General features: G+C 46.3%; 1 protein-coding gene across 1 annotated transcript in view; it reads left to right on the top strand.

Annotated features, from left to right (window-relative positions):
- LOC144784983 (fatty acyl-CoA hydrolase precursor, medium chain-like) overlaps positions 1 to 13841 on the top strand; it is a 221560-nt gene that overhangs the window by 107881 nt on the left and 99838 nt on the right. Inside the window, exon 5 of the mRNA XM_078664103.1 lies at positions 5114 to 5267. Within this exon, the coding sequence (XP_078520229.1) occupies positions 5114 to 5267 (154 nt within the window). The remainder of the gene's footprint in view (positions 1 to 5113; positions 5268 to 13841) is intronic.

Below are 13841 nucleotides of genomic sequence, written 5' to 3'. Positions count from 1 at the left end.
ATCCTTGGGGGATGGCGATGGCGATGTCCGGTCCCGAGGTGGTGTTGGTCCAGGTTTCGGTGAAGAATGCTACGTCTGGGGTTGTGCTGTCGAGGAGGTCCCAGATTTCTGTGGCGTGTTTGTGGAGGGATCGGACGTTGAGGAGGATGCATTGTAGGGTCTTCGGTTCGGTTGTGTTCTTGTGGGCGGGTTGTGCTGGATCCGTGTTCTTGGCGGTGCTGCAGGTGTGCCGGCAGCGGTGACAGCTGAAGGGTCCATGGGTGTCGGCTGGTGATGCTAATTTGCAGTTGTTGTTGCAGCCTGGGTTGAGTGCGTGGAGTGCTGCTGGGTCGTAGCGTTGGCGGGGCGGAGGTCCAGGGTTCCTGGTGCTGGTCGCGGACGGGTCGCAGACGAGCGCAGACGTGCTTGCCTTTGACGCACCTTCGGTGCACCAGCGGCGCGCCCGCAGCCCGCGGCCGCAGTGCGGCCGCGCAGTGGCCGCCATTAAGTAGGGGTCGGGGAGGGCTGGACAGCTGGGAGGCGGGAGCGGGGAGGGGAGCTGGATTGGGCCGGTCGTGCTGGGGGGGGGAGGGGCCGCGGGGGCAGCAGCGGCGGGGAAAGGTAAAGGGAGGAAAGAAGGGATAAAGAAAAAAGGGAGAATAAGCAGAAATAAGGCACAAAGGAGCAGAGATGCAGAAAAGAGCAGAAAGGAGAAAGATAGAAAGGGTAAAAAAACGAGTGAAAACGGGTGAAGGAGCAGAGGGAGAGAAAGGGAAATGGGCAGAAATAAGGCGCAAAAGAGCAGAGGTGCAGGAAGGTGAAAGATAGAAAGGGGAGAAAAAGGAGTGAAGGAGCAGAAAGAAAGAAAGGAGACAGAGATCCACTGGACCACCAGGGATGAGGCGCAGGGAAACCTGCGGGTGGAGGAGGGCCTCGATCACCAACACTCAAGAGTGCAGGGGCAGGGGCACCTCACTTAATGGTGGAGCTGCGAGGGTGGGAGAGCAATTTCACTGACAATGAGTCAGTGGTCATGTGCGTGAACATCAGAAGGGCTTGTTGTAGGTCATGTGAGTGTACATCAGACGGGCTTGTTGTAGGTCAAGTGAGTGTACATCAGAAGGGCTTGTTGTAGGTCAAGTGAGTGTACATCAGAAGGGCTTGTTGTAGGTCATGTGAGTGTGGCTTGTTGTAGGTCATGAGAGTGAACATCAAGCTGGCTTGTTGTTGTAGGTCACATGAGTGTGCATCAGAAGGGCATGTTGTAGGTCATGTGAGTGAAGATCAGGCAGACGTGTTGTCGGTCATGTGAGTGTACATCAGCAGGGCTAGTTGTTGTAGGTCACATGAGTGTACATTTGAAGGGCTTGTTGTTGTAGGTCATGTGAGTGACATCAGACGGGCTTGTTGTAGGTCATGTGAGTGTACATTTGAAGGGCTTGTTGTTGTAGGTCATGTGAGTGAACATCAGACAGGCTTGTTGTAGGTCATGTGAGTGTGCATCAGAAGTGCTCGTTGTTGTAGGTCATGTGAGTGAACAACAGAAGGGCTTGTTGTAGGTCATGTGAGTGAACATCAGAAGGGCTTGTTGTTGTAGATCATGTGAATGTACATCAGACAGGCTTGTTGTAGGTCATGTATGTGAACATCAGACGGGCTTCTTGTTGCAGGTCAAGCTAATGTACATCAGACAGGCTTGTTGTGGGTCATGTGAGTGTACATCAGACAGGCCTGTTGTAGGTCATGTGAGTGTACATCAGACAGGCTTGTTGTAGGTCATGTATGTGAACATCAGACGGGCTTCTTGTTGCAGGTCAAGCTAGTGTACATCAGACAGGCTTGTTGTAGGTCATGTGAGTGTACATCAGTAGGGCTTGTTGTAGGTCATATGAGTGTGCATCAGAAGTGCTCGTTGTTGTAGGTCATGTGAGCGAACATCAGAAGGGCTTGTTGTAGGTCATGTGAGTGAACATCAGTAGGGCTTGTTGTAGGTCATGTGAGTGTGCATCAGACGGGCTTGTTGTAGGTCATGTGAATGAACATCAGTAGGGCTTGTTGTAGGTCATGTGAGTGTGCATCAGAAGGGCTTGTTGTTGTAGGTCATGTGAGTGTACATCAGGCAGACGTGTTGTCGGTCATGTGAGTGTACATCAGCAGGGCAAGTTGTTGCAGGTCACATGAGTGTACATTTGAAGGGCTTGTTGTAGGTCATGTGAGTGCACATCAGACAGGTTTGTTGTAGGTAATGTGAGTGAACATCAGAAGGGCTTGTTGTAGGTCATGTGAGTGAACATCAGAAGGGCTTGTTGTAGGTCATGTGAGTAAACATCAGGCAGATGTGTTGTCGGTCATGTGAGTTTACATCAGCAGGGCAAGTTGTTGTAGGTCACATGAGTGTACATTTGAAGGGCTTGTTGTAGGTCATGTGAGTGAACATCAGACAGGCTTGTTGTAGGTCATGTGAGTGAACATCAGAAGGGCTTGTTGTAGGTCATGTGAGTGAACATCAGAAGGGCTTGTTGTTGTAGGTCATGTGAGTGTACATCAGACGGGCTTGTTGTAGGTCATGTGAGTGTACATCAGAAGGGTTTGTTGTTGTAGGTCATGTGAGTGTGCATCAGTAGGGCTTGTTGTAGGTCATGTGTGTGAACATCAGACGGGCTTGTTGTAGGTCATGTGAGTGTACATCAGAAGGGTTTGTTGTTGTAGGTCATGTGAGTGTGCATCAGTAGGGCTTGTTGTAGGTCATGTGTGTGAACATCAGACGGGCTTCTTGTTGGAGGTCATGTGAGTGTACATCAGACAAGCTTGTTGTTGTAGGTCATGTGAGTGTACATCAGACAGGCTTGTTGTTGTAGGTCATGTGAGTGTACATCAGACAGGCTTGTTGTAGGTCATGTGAGTGTACATCAGACAGGCTTGTTGTAGGTCTGTGAGTGTACATCAGACAGGCTTGTTGTAGGTCATGTGAGTGTACATCAGAAGGGCTTGTTGTAGGTCGTGTGAGTGTACATCAGACGGGCTTGTTGTAGGTCATGTGAGTGAACATCAGAAGGGCTTGTTGTTGTAGGTCATGTGAGTGTACATCAGACGGGCTTGTTGTAGGTCATGTGAGTGTACATCAGAAGGGCTTGTTGTTGTAGGTCATGTGAGTGTGCATCAGTAGGGCTTGTTGTAGGTCATGTGTGTGAACATCAGACGGGCTTCTTGTTTGAGGTCATGTGAGTGTACATCAGACAGGCTTGTTGTAGGACATGTGAGTGTACATCAGAAGGGCTTGTTGTAGGTCATGTGAGTGTACATCAGAAGGGCTTGTTGTAGGTCATGTGAGTGTACATCAGACGGGCTTGTTGTAGGTCATGTGAGTGTACATCAGACTGGCTTGTTGTAGGTCACGTGAGTGTACATCAGACGGGCTTGTTGTAGGTCATGTGAGTGTACATCATACAGGCTTGTTGTAGATCATGTGAGTGTACATCAGACAGGCTTGTTGTAGGTCATGTGAGTGTACATCAGACAGGCTTGTTGTAGGTCATGTGAGTGTACATCAGACAGGCTTGTTGTAGGTCATGTGAGTGTACATCAGACGGGCTTGTTGTATGTCATTTGAGTGTACATCAGATAGGCTTGTTGTTGTAGGTCATGTGAGTGTACATCAGACAGGCTTGTTGTTGTAGGTCATGTGAGTGTACATCAGACGGGCTTGTTGTAGGTCATGTGAGTGTACATCAGACAGGCTTGTTGTAGGTCATGTGAGTGTACATCAGACGGGCTTGTTGTAGGTCATGTGAGTGTACATCAGACAGGCTTGTTGTAGGTCATGTGAGTGTACATCAGACAGGCTTGTTGTTGTAGGTCATGTGAGTGTACATCAGACGGGCTTGTTGTAGGTCATGTTAGTGAACATCAGAAGGGCTTGTTGTAGGTCATGTGAGTGTACATCAGACGGGCTTGTTGTAGGTCATTTAAGTGTACATCAGACAGGCTTGTTGTTGTAGGTCATGTGAGTGTACATCAGACAGGCTTGTTGTAGGTCATGTGAGTGTACATCAGACGGGCTTGTTGTAGGTCATTTAAGTGTACATCAGACAGGCTTGTTGTTGTAGGTCATGTGAGTGTACATCAGAAGGGCTTGTTGTAGGTCATGTGAGTGTACATCAGACGGGCTTGTTGTAGGTCACGTGAGTGTACATCAGACGGGCTTGTTGTAGGTCACGTGAGTGAACATCAGAAGGCTTGTTGTTATAGATCATGTGAGTGTACATCAGACGGGCTTGTTGTAGGCCATGTGAGTGTACATCAGACGGGCTTGTTGTAGGTCATGTGAGTGTACATCAGAAGGGCTTGTTGTAGGTCACGTGAGTGTACATCAGACGGGCTTGTTGTAGGGCATGTGAGTGAACATCAGAAGGGCTTGTTGTAGGTCATGTGAGTGTACATCAGACGGGCTTGTTGTAGGTCACGTGAGTGTACATCAGACGGGCTTGTTGTAGGTCACGTGAGTGAACATCAGAAGGGCTTGTTGTTATAGATCATGTGAGTGTACATCAGACGGGCTTGTTGTAGGCCATGTGAGTGTACATCAGACGGGCTTGTTGTAGGTCATGTGAGTGTACATCAGAAGGGCTTGTTGTAGGTCATGTGAGTGAACATCAGACGGGCTTCTTGTTGTAGGTCATGTGAGTGTACATCAGACAGGCTTGTTGTAGGTCATGTGAGTGTACATCAGACGGGCTTGTTGTAGGTCATGTGAGTGTACATCAGACAGGCTTGTTGTAGGTCATGTGAGTGTACATCAGACAGGCTTGTTGTTGTAGGTCATGTGAGTGTACATCAGACGGGCTTGTTGTAGGTCATGTGAGTGTACATCAGACGGGCTTGTTGTAGGTCATTTAAGTGTACATCAGACAGGCTTGTTGTTGTAGGTCATGTGAGTGTACATCAGAAGGGCTTGTTGTAGGTCATGTGAGTGTACATCAGAAGGGCTTGTTGTAGGTCATGTGAGTGTACATCAGACGGGCTTGTTGTAGGTCATGTGAGTGTACATCAGAAGGGCTTGATATTCGAGTTCTGCCAGTCAATGTCAATTACTCTTCATATTGCTGACCAGGGATCCGATCTCTTCCACCTTTAGCACTGCCGATGAGCAAGCGCCTGGAAACTGGGGCTTCTTGGATCAAGTCAGATGCATGGAGTGGGTGAAAGAGAACATCAAAGACTTTGGGGGAGACCCCAACAGTGTCACCATATTTGGAGAATCAGCCGGAGGAATGAGCACTTCCGCCCATGTGAGTACTAAGCCAGTCACTGATTAAATGTGAGCTGTAGGTCGGTGGAGCCATTCACTGATTGGCTGTGAGCTGTAGGTCTGTGAAGCAGGTCACTGATTGGCTTGAGTTGTGGCTCTGTGCAGCAGGTCACCGATTGGCTGGGAGCTGTAGGTGTGCGGAGCCAGTCACTGATTGAATGTGAGCTGTAGGTCTGTGGAGCCATTCACTGATTGGCTGTGAGCTGTAGGTCTGTGCAGCAGGTCACTGATTGGCTGTGAACTGTAGATTTGTGCAGCGGCCAGTGCACATCTCTTTACAGCATACACACACAATTTAAGCTCACGCTTTAATCCCCGAGTCCTGCACCAGCTCACCTTAGCAGCATCAGACTCTACACAATACCTCACTTAATTACCGTACCCAGCACTTTCAGACCGGTGGATATGAGTAGTTTGCTTCGCACCCCCTGTATAGCACCTAAACACCCCACAGAGGTTACAGTGCTCCTACCCTCCTCTTTCCTACCTTTTTTCCCCCTTTTTTTTTCTTATTTGCTTCAACAGAATCACAAAATGGCAGCCAACACTTCCTAGTTCCATGAGACTCTAGACGGGTGTTCCTAAGGGGATGGTCCCAGTGACCTACTGGTATCACATTCTATGCTCTAGACAATACCTCACGTATTTTCTGTACCCACAACTTTCACACCAGTACGGGTCAGTAGTTCATCCTAGTAGGTATAAACACATGCTGACACTACTTCCACAAATATAGCGCAGCGGCCATGGCACATGACTTCACAGCATAAGACACACAGTTTGGGCTCACGCTTAAATCCCCGAGTCGCCCCCCCAGCTCACCTTCGCAACATCACACACTAGGCAATACATCACTTAATTTTTGTCACTTGTGCAAAACCAGTGAAATTCAGAAGTTATGAATAGCTGACCTAGCTATAACTCATGCCCTGCAGTGCACTGCTTCTGACCTCATATACTACATGGTTCATGAGATGGTCAGTGACATCACTGATGACATCACTAATATACGCCTGCCTGCATTTATTGTTAAAGAAGCCGGGAGTGGTGGGGATCCCTGGGGCAATATTCATCCCCAGGAGGGGGGACAATGCACCACCCCTTCATTATTAAAAAAAAGCCTCTGGTACCTGCCCCACCCAGGTACTGATAATGAACTAAGCACGGGAGCCTGCACTTTGTTTTTTAAGAATCCCGCAAATTTGCAACTTTGTCGTGACCTCATGGTAAAACAAAAAAGAGCTTTGTTGTGTGCTGGGATCCCAGAGAAATTCCAAGACCAAGGCTTGGGGTCAGGGTAGTCCTACCCTGCCCCTTTTATATATTTTCACTTCTTTTTGGGACTCAGTAAAGCCGAGTCCGAAGATTGCTGACAGCTCCTCCTGGTTGAAGTGATAGCAGCCAATCACAGCTGTGCATTTCCCAGCACAAGTGTGTCTTTTTTAGGTCGAAGCCTGCGATGGCTGCGCATGCGCAGTCTCGCTGGTGAGATCTAGTGAGATTGAGGGAGATTCACTAGCAAGCTTTAAGCCCCGCCCCTCTTTCCCATTGGCCGGCGTCACCGTTCAGGCTAAACGGTGGCCAGCCATTGGGAAAGAGCACTTTCTTTCAAAAAGTATTCTCTCTTTGAGCCGTCCCACTTGGACTGGCTCACTTGACTTCCTCCCGTTGCAAAAGGATCCTTATCTTTATGAGGCCATGTGTTTCAAACACATGGCTTAATAAAGACAAGCTCCGGCGCTATCTCTCCCTCCCCTTCTTTGCCTCTTCCATGCTCTCCTCCATCCCGTCCCCTCTCCTCCCAACCCCCACAGCCTCCTCCCCCTCCCACCCAACATGCAGATGCAGGTGACATTTGGATTTGGCACTTCAGTGGCTGCTTTTCTTGAAAGCATTGCTGTGGATTGTATGGGCTGTGTGCGCCGAGGAGCAGAATTTCAACGTGGAGGTAAGGGCCCGATGCTGTGTTTTTACAGAGATCTATCTGGCTTGGTTGTTGCTTTCATGCTGGTGGTTGGGCCCAGCTCCTGCTCCCGGGATACTGGTCCTTCCGGAGGGCACGCTGGCTGAAACATGTTGGGGCTCTCCGTGCTGCTGCCGTTGTGTGCCAACTAAGCCCTCCCTTCCCTTTTATAAAATGCCTCTAAACAGCATGCTCTTTGTGAGATTCCCCAAAGTGATAACCAAATGCCTCGTAGAAACAACGCAGTCATTTTCACCATTAATTAATTGCACATGGTCCAGTCTAGCACTGGTGTGCGGTGTACGGGCACTATATAAATACATTTAAACTAAGGATGTGGCGTAACCGGAGCTTCTGACTTTGAAACTGGGGAATCGGGTTTGAGTCTCGGCAACGGCTCAACATCCTGTGTATCTGTGCAAATTACTTAATCGCCCCGTAATGTGCTCATGTAAAGGCACTCCGATACCTTTGGGTCGAGTTCGCACTATATAAAACTGCAAAAACATTTTTTAACCATGAAGGAACATATCCTCCCCTCCCCCACCAACTTTGAACTGGCTAACCAGGTTAGAGTCTTGGCGTCCTCTGATTTTGGGCAAATCACTTAAAACTGTGCATCTTCCAACTATATAAAACTACACAAAACATTGGTTGAATTGGTATGTACATCAGTTAGTTATGTGAAATCATGGGCTCTTGTGCTCCTTGAAAGGGCTGCACGGTGAGCGTTAGTGCACTCCTGCGGTGGCTGCTCCGGTTTCACTCCCTTCCCCCCTCCCCTTTGACTGCAGACGGTCACACCTCACGCATTCCTTAGCAGCAGGGTTTCGGTGATACAAGCTCACTCAGCACTTGCTGTGCCCACACTGTTTTTTGCCCTGTAATGAGTGCTAAACACGATCTCTTCGGGCACTCGGCGAACTATACTGCAGTTCAAATTGAGTAACAATTATTTGCATTCCAGGCATAGATTGTCATTTAAGAGATGGTAACACCGGTTTACACGTTCTCATTAATAACTTAAAAATCATTTATTATTAATTTATTTATTTATTTATTACGTTTTATATAGCGCTAGCTTGACCCGTAGGTATCAGATCGTTTTACATACACACTGTGAAAAACAAAAGGACATTGCATTACATAGAATGCTGTCAGTGAGTAAGCAAACCAAGGAAAAAGAATACAGCATGAAAAATAAATAACAGTGCAACGGAGAGGGAGAGAACAATAAAAAGAAAAAGGTGATTAGCATTGTCCGTTCACCAACTATCCTTGAATGGGAGTCAACTCGGATATTGGATTCTAGGTAAGTTGACGTTGGTCCTGATAGTGTTTGTTTAGGAGTTGGAGTTTCAGGTCCCTTTTGAAACAGGAGAAGGAGGGGTTGCATCTGAGGACTCCAGGGAGAGTGTTCCATATCCTGGGAGCGTTGCCAGAAAACGATCGGTATTAGGTGGATTTCTTTTTCATTTTCGGCCGTTGTTCCGTTCAATGAAACCATTAGCTTGTGGATGATAAAGAGCCACACGCTTGTGAATAATACCAGACTGGCTTAAAAAATCTGACATTTCTCTTGAGGTAAATTGTACCCCATTATCAGAGACAATTTCTTTTGGGAAACCCTCTCTTGCAAACAAACATTGAAAAAACGTTATGACTTCCAGTGAATTAAGGTCAGACATAAAATGTACCTCCACCCATTTACTGAAATAATCAGCCACAACTAAGGCCCACAAAGTCAAGAGCCAGTTTCAACCAGGGACCATCAGGAGCCATGACTTCTTGGAGAGGAGGTGAAACTATTTTTACAACTGGGTCACTTGAGCAGCATGTTAGAACAACCTTCTACCACGTCAGTAATCTGACGATCCATAGAGGGCCACCAATAATATTAATGAATTCTTTTTTTAGTATTAGTTTGTACAAGATGTCCCTCATGTCCAAAATCAATTATGCGACTTCTCAGTGACTCAGGAGGAACAAACGTCTCACCTCTCATGATCATCTCACCCTCCTCCAAAGTGAGCTCATCCCCAATTTTGGGAAAAGGATGAAAACGACAATCAAGATGCTTCTCTTTGGGCCAACCTGAAACAATGTATTCTTTTATGTCTTTGAGAACAGGATCAGATTTTAAGGCACTACACCATTCATCCTCAGTAAAACACCCCAAAGAACACACATCAACAGCAGCAATTAAACATTCCTCATCAATATTACCCTCACAATCGAGTTTTAAGATGGGAAGAGGAAACCTTGAGAGAAAATCAGCCCTTGTATTCCTCCTGCCTGAAATGTGTGCAACATTGAAACTGTACTGCAGCAATTTAGAACTAAGCCTGGCAATTCTTGGACTATGGTCTGGTGCAATGGGGGGATAACAGATTTAGTGCACAGGGGAAACGTTTTATTTTAGAGCACAATTTAGGCTTTGAGGGACAAGCTGTTTTAGAACATCTTCCCCCTCTAGATGTAGTCGAAGGTGAAGAGGAATTAGATGAATTTCACCAAGCTGTCAAAATGTTACAAAAACAGTTTGATGTAGCGAGTAGTTTGGTTGTGGCTAGACATACATTTTTCACAAGAGAACAAGATAAAGATGCGAGTTCGAACAATTCACTTCACAGCTTATTCGTGATCAAATTGTTGTTGACACTAATTTCAAAAAGGTGTAACAGAAATTACTCACTCTTAAAAATCCTACATTACAGGCGACAATTTCCATTGTTAAAAGTATTGAATTGTCACAAAAAAGGGCCAAAGGAATTGAAATCTGAGAAAAATATTCTTGGTGCCATAAAAGTTAGTGGAGATAAAACTGACAAGGGCAACTTTCACTGAACAAACCAATACATGAGTCAAAAAACCCTAAGTATGTTTTTAACAAAAATGAGAAAAGGGTTTTTCAAAGAATGTGTGCAGCAAATGTGGTTTTGCTGCTCATTTTCCCAATTCAAGGATCTGTCCAGCTAGGGCTGCATACTGTCGCAAACGTGGCAAACAGGGACATTTTGCAAAAGTATGTAATTTCATGGGGAATGTGAGTACTGTGTATGATGAAGAAGACAATTCTGATGAGGCTGTTGGTGAAGTTGTTGATTCTTTAACTGACTTAGTAGTTGTTGTCAAAGATGATTCGGAAGACTGTGCTGACGTAAATAGAGAAATCTGGGTTGATTCTCACCCTCTCCCTCGTATTGACAACATTTTATCTAAGTTTGCTGGTGCTAGGTTCTTTTCGAAAATCAATCTAGCATTGGCGTATCATCAAGTCGAACTGCACACGTGGGTGGCGGCACTAACGGAGGCTGACGCCAACTGTTTAGTAGACCATTAGTTTATTGATCGTTAGCCTCCACAGCTCCCAGGATATTCGCAGGCAGTAACAGTACAACAAGGATTGAAACATCAACATTCTGTTGTCATCGGAAGCATAGGAATGACATCATAGGTCCTATTTAGAGAGAGATTTCTACAGTTACCTTCAAGTTATAATAAGGACAAGCAGGAAGAAGAGTATATAATGCAGAAGATGATGAATAAAGTAATGCAGGAGACTGGTGCAGGGAGGATTGGAGTAAATGCAGGACCCCGAGGAGGAGCTGCGGGAAGGGCCTATTGCTTGTAGGCCTGGGCGGTAAATTCTGTTCCGCTCGCGGAATTTGCGGAATTTGGGTAATTTCGCGTTCCGCGGAGAATGCGAAATTACCCAAAATTCTGCATTGCGCGACTTTGCGAAATTTTTCCTTGTTTGCGTTCTCAAAATGCGTGTTCGCAAGATATTTTCCCCCGAGCACGCAAACAGCAATTGCGAACAGGAAAAAAGCATCGCGAACAAGAAATTCCGTGTGTTTGCGGAATTTCTGCGTGTTCGCGGAGATTTTTTACCGTTATTTACAGTTCTAACGAAGTCTTCAGAGGGGATTTAAATGGTATTCATTGTGTTGTCATTTTAAAAAGTGTTAAGTCAGCTTGCCATGCCGTGTGTGTCCTTCGTAGACCTCTACCATGTCTTCTTGACACTGAAGAAACCAGACAAAGAGTGCTCCCCGCCGAACTGGTCTGTGTTTTTTCTGAGCTAACAGACGAACCCAGAGCCACGCCTCTCACCTGTTCCAGGGCTACCTACCTCGTGGGTTCGCCCAGGCTTTGTCTGTATTCTCATGTATTTTTTTGTATCTTTATGTAACCTCTCGTGACCCTTTTTTAATTTCACCTGCAGCATCGGGTGACGTGCGACGCTTGATTATTATCGGTAAGGTCAAGCCTTATGTTAGTAATTTGTGTAGGTGCCTCTGTAATTAAATCCTGGGTGGAGGAGAGTGAGGGACAGGACAGAGCTCGCCCTCCTTGCCTTCCCTGCCGTCCATGGTCCCAGCCCAACCATTAGAACGAGCTCACCTCCCGCCCTGACTCTTGAACACCCTTCCATTGCGGCCCAGCATGTGGGGAAATAGTTTGCCCTTTTTGCAAGCTTTGAAAACCTTTATAGCACGCTGACTTTGTCTCTGCTGGGTGTTTTTTTGGTGCTAATTTTGCACAAGGAAACCATTTGATGTCGGATCTCTTTACGAACAATAAAATAAATAAGGACAAATAAAATAACGAACCTGGGGGCCTGTTTTTAGACTTTAGGAGCCTCATTTATGAGGCCTTGCGTGAGTTTTGCGCTTCCGATGCGTCACTTTTTGTGACGCATCGGTGGCATAAAACATGCCTCCTGATGCGCATTATTTACAAAGTGACGCATCTAAGCAGATGCGTCACTGTGTAAACCCCTGCGCTACATTATACCTGCGTCAGGTATAATGTATGCAGAGGGGGCGTTCACCCGCAAAAAGCCTCGTAATAGTGACGCAGTGAAATCTATGAGATTTCACTGCGTCACTTCTAGGACGCCGTTGCGTCAAAATCTTGCGCCTGCCTCACAGCAGGCGTAAGACTGACGCAGGCCCTTTCACATGGGGCTTGCCCCATGTGAAAGGACGCATTGCTGGAGTTGCGTCACTTTTGTGACACACTCCAGCAATGCTTCACTTTTGCGCTTACAGATACGTCAGAAATACTGACGTATCTGTAACTCCTTGCGACATGATGCGTCATACATTAAATATGACGCCTCAGTAATGTCGCAAGGAGTGCGCACTGAGAAGTGACGCATTGCTGCTTTCATGCAGCGATGCGTCATTTCTCATAAATGTGGCCCTAGATTTTTAACCCCATGGATGCTCAGCATATTCCCCTCCTGTGCTGAGAATTTGTAAATCCCATTATTCATGACGAGCTGGGCTCGTCATGAGCGTGCGAGGAGGCTACTTCATGACGAGCCCAGCTCGTCATGAGTGTGGAAGGGGTTAATAAACTTCAAGTCTTACTTAATCTCTCGCCCCTATGAAAAATATGTACACCTTATCTCCACAAATCTGCAGCCCACTGTTATTGGGGCCTTGGTGAATTTGTAAATGCATTCTTGAAATTGGCTCCTGCAGCGCATTGCTGAAGGGAGCCGAGCCCATTTCCTGGAGCTCAAAATGAAGTGTCTCAGTTGGCCGCGCGGCTACAGATAAGCGCTCATGTGAATATAGTATAGCCAGGAGAGGTCTCCATTGGCTGATTTCTGTGTGTAACAAATAAGGATACATTTTCAAAAATTCACTCGTATTCCAGCAGATGACTGAAACGACAAAAAATGTGATATCAAAAGTGGGATATACCCCCTGAGTTGGTCTGCTCAGTAATTGCAGTGCCCATGGCACACTCACGGGGTCCTAGTGAAGAACATTGAACCCTTTTCAGGGGTCCCACTGATACTTGGTCCTTTTAAACCAACAAAGAAGGAATTGGCACAGAAGCTGAAATATAAAAGAGCATCTTTATTAACCTCAAATGAGTGAGACTACGTCACACAGAAGCCGTAGCAACTGAATGAGGCAGTCTAAGGAGTACAGAAAACTGGGGCCTTATATATGCTTAGGGTTACATAGTAAGCATAAATGCAAGGGGCAGTCCTGGCTCATGTAAGCATGCAAAATGACTAAGTTGGGCATACAAGATCTACTTGCTCAACAAAGTGGGAGGAGAGTTACTTCTCCATACAGCAGCAAAAATAGCCTGACGGTTATACTAGAGAAGCAGGTGCATTCTACTAGCTAGGCCCTTCTGGGCTTGTGCAAAGTGGAAGATGCTAAGTATAGTTTGTCTACAGGCAGCCTTCAAGAGCAGTTAACACTGAGGGAGGACAGAGCACATGGCGAACACATGGCAAACAAAATGGCTGCCAGAAATACAAAATGGCTTTCAGCTCATGCTAACAAATCCGTCGAATGTTTAACACTAGTGGGGCACGGATTCTGTATGTTTTCATTGGTACTGCAGCAGAACTTGCATTTTAAATGGAGTAAACAGAAGTGACTTAATTACCACTTTTCTCTAGTGTTTAAACTGGATTAAATCCCGTAAGGACAAACATTGAAAATGGTAAGCCTGTTGAATTAAATGATGCTGCTGAGGGACACTTTGAAGCTCAGATATCATTCTAATAAAATCCGAAGCGAACCAAATCAACAAGGTACAGCAGTAAAACTG

This window comes from Lissotriton helveticus, chromosome 10 (assembly GCF_964261635.1).
Source record: "Lissotriton helveticus chromosome 10, aLisHel1.1, whole genome shotgun sequence".
NCBI lineage: Eukaryota > Metazoa > Chordata > Amphibia > Caudata > Salamandridae > Lissotriton > Lissotriton helveticus.
This window is presented reverse-complemented; position numbering and strand designations above follow the sequence as displayed.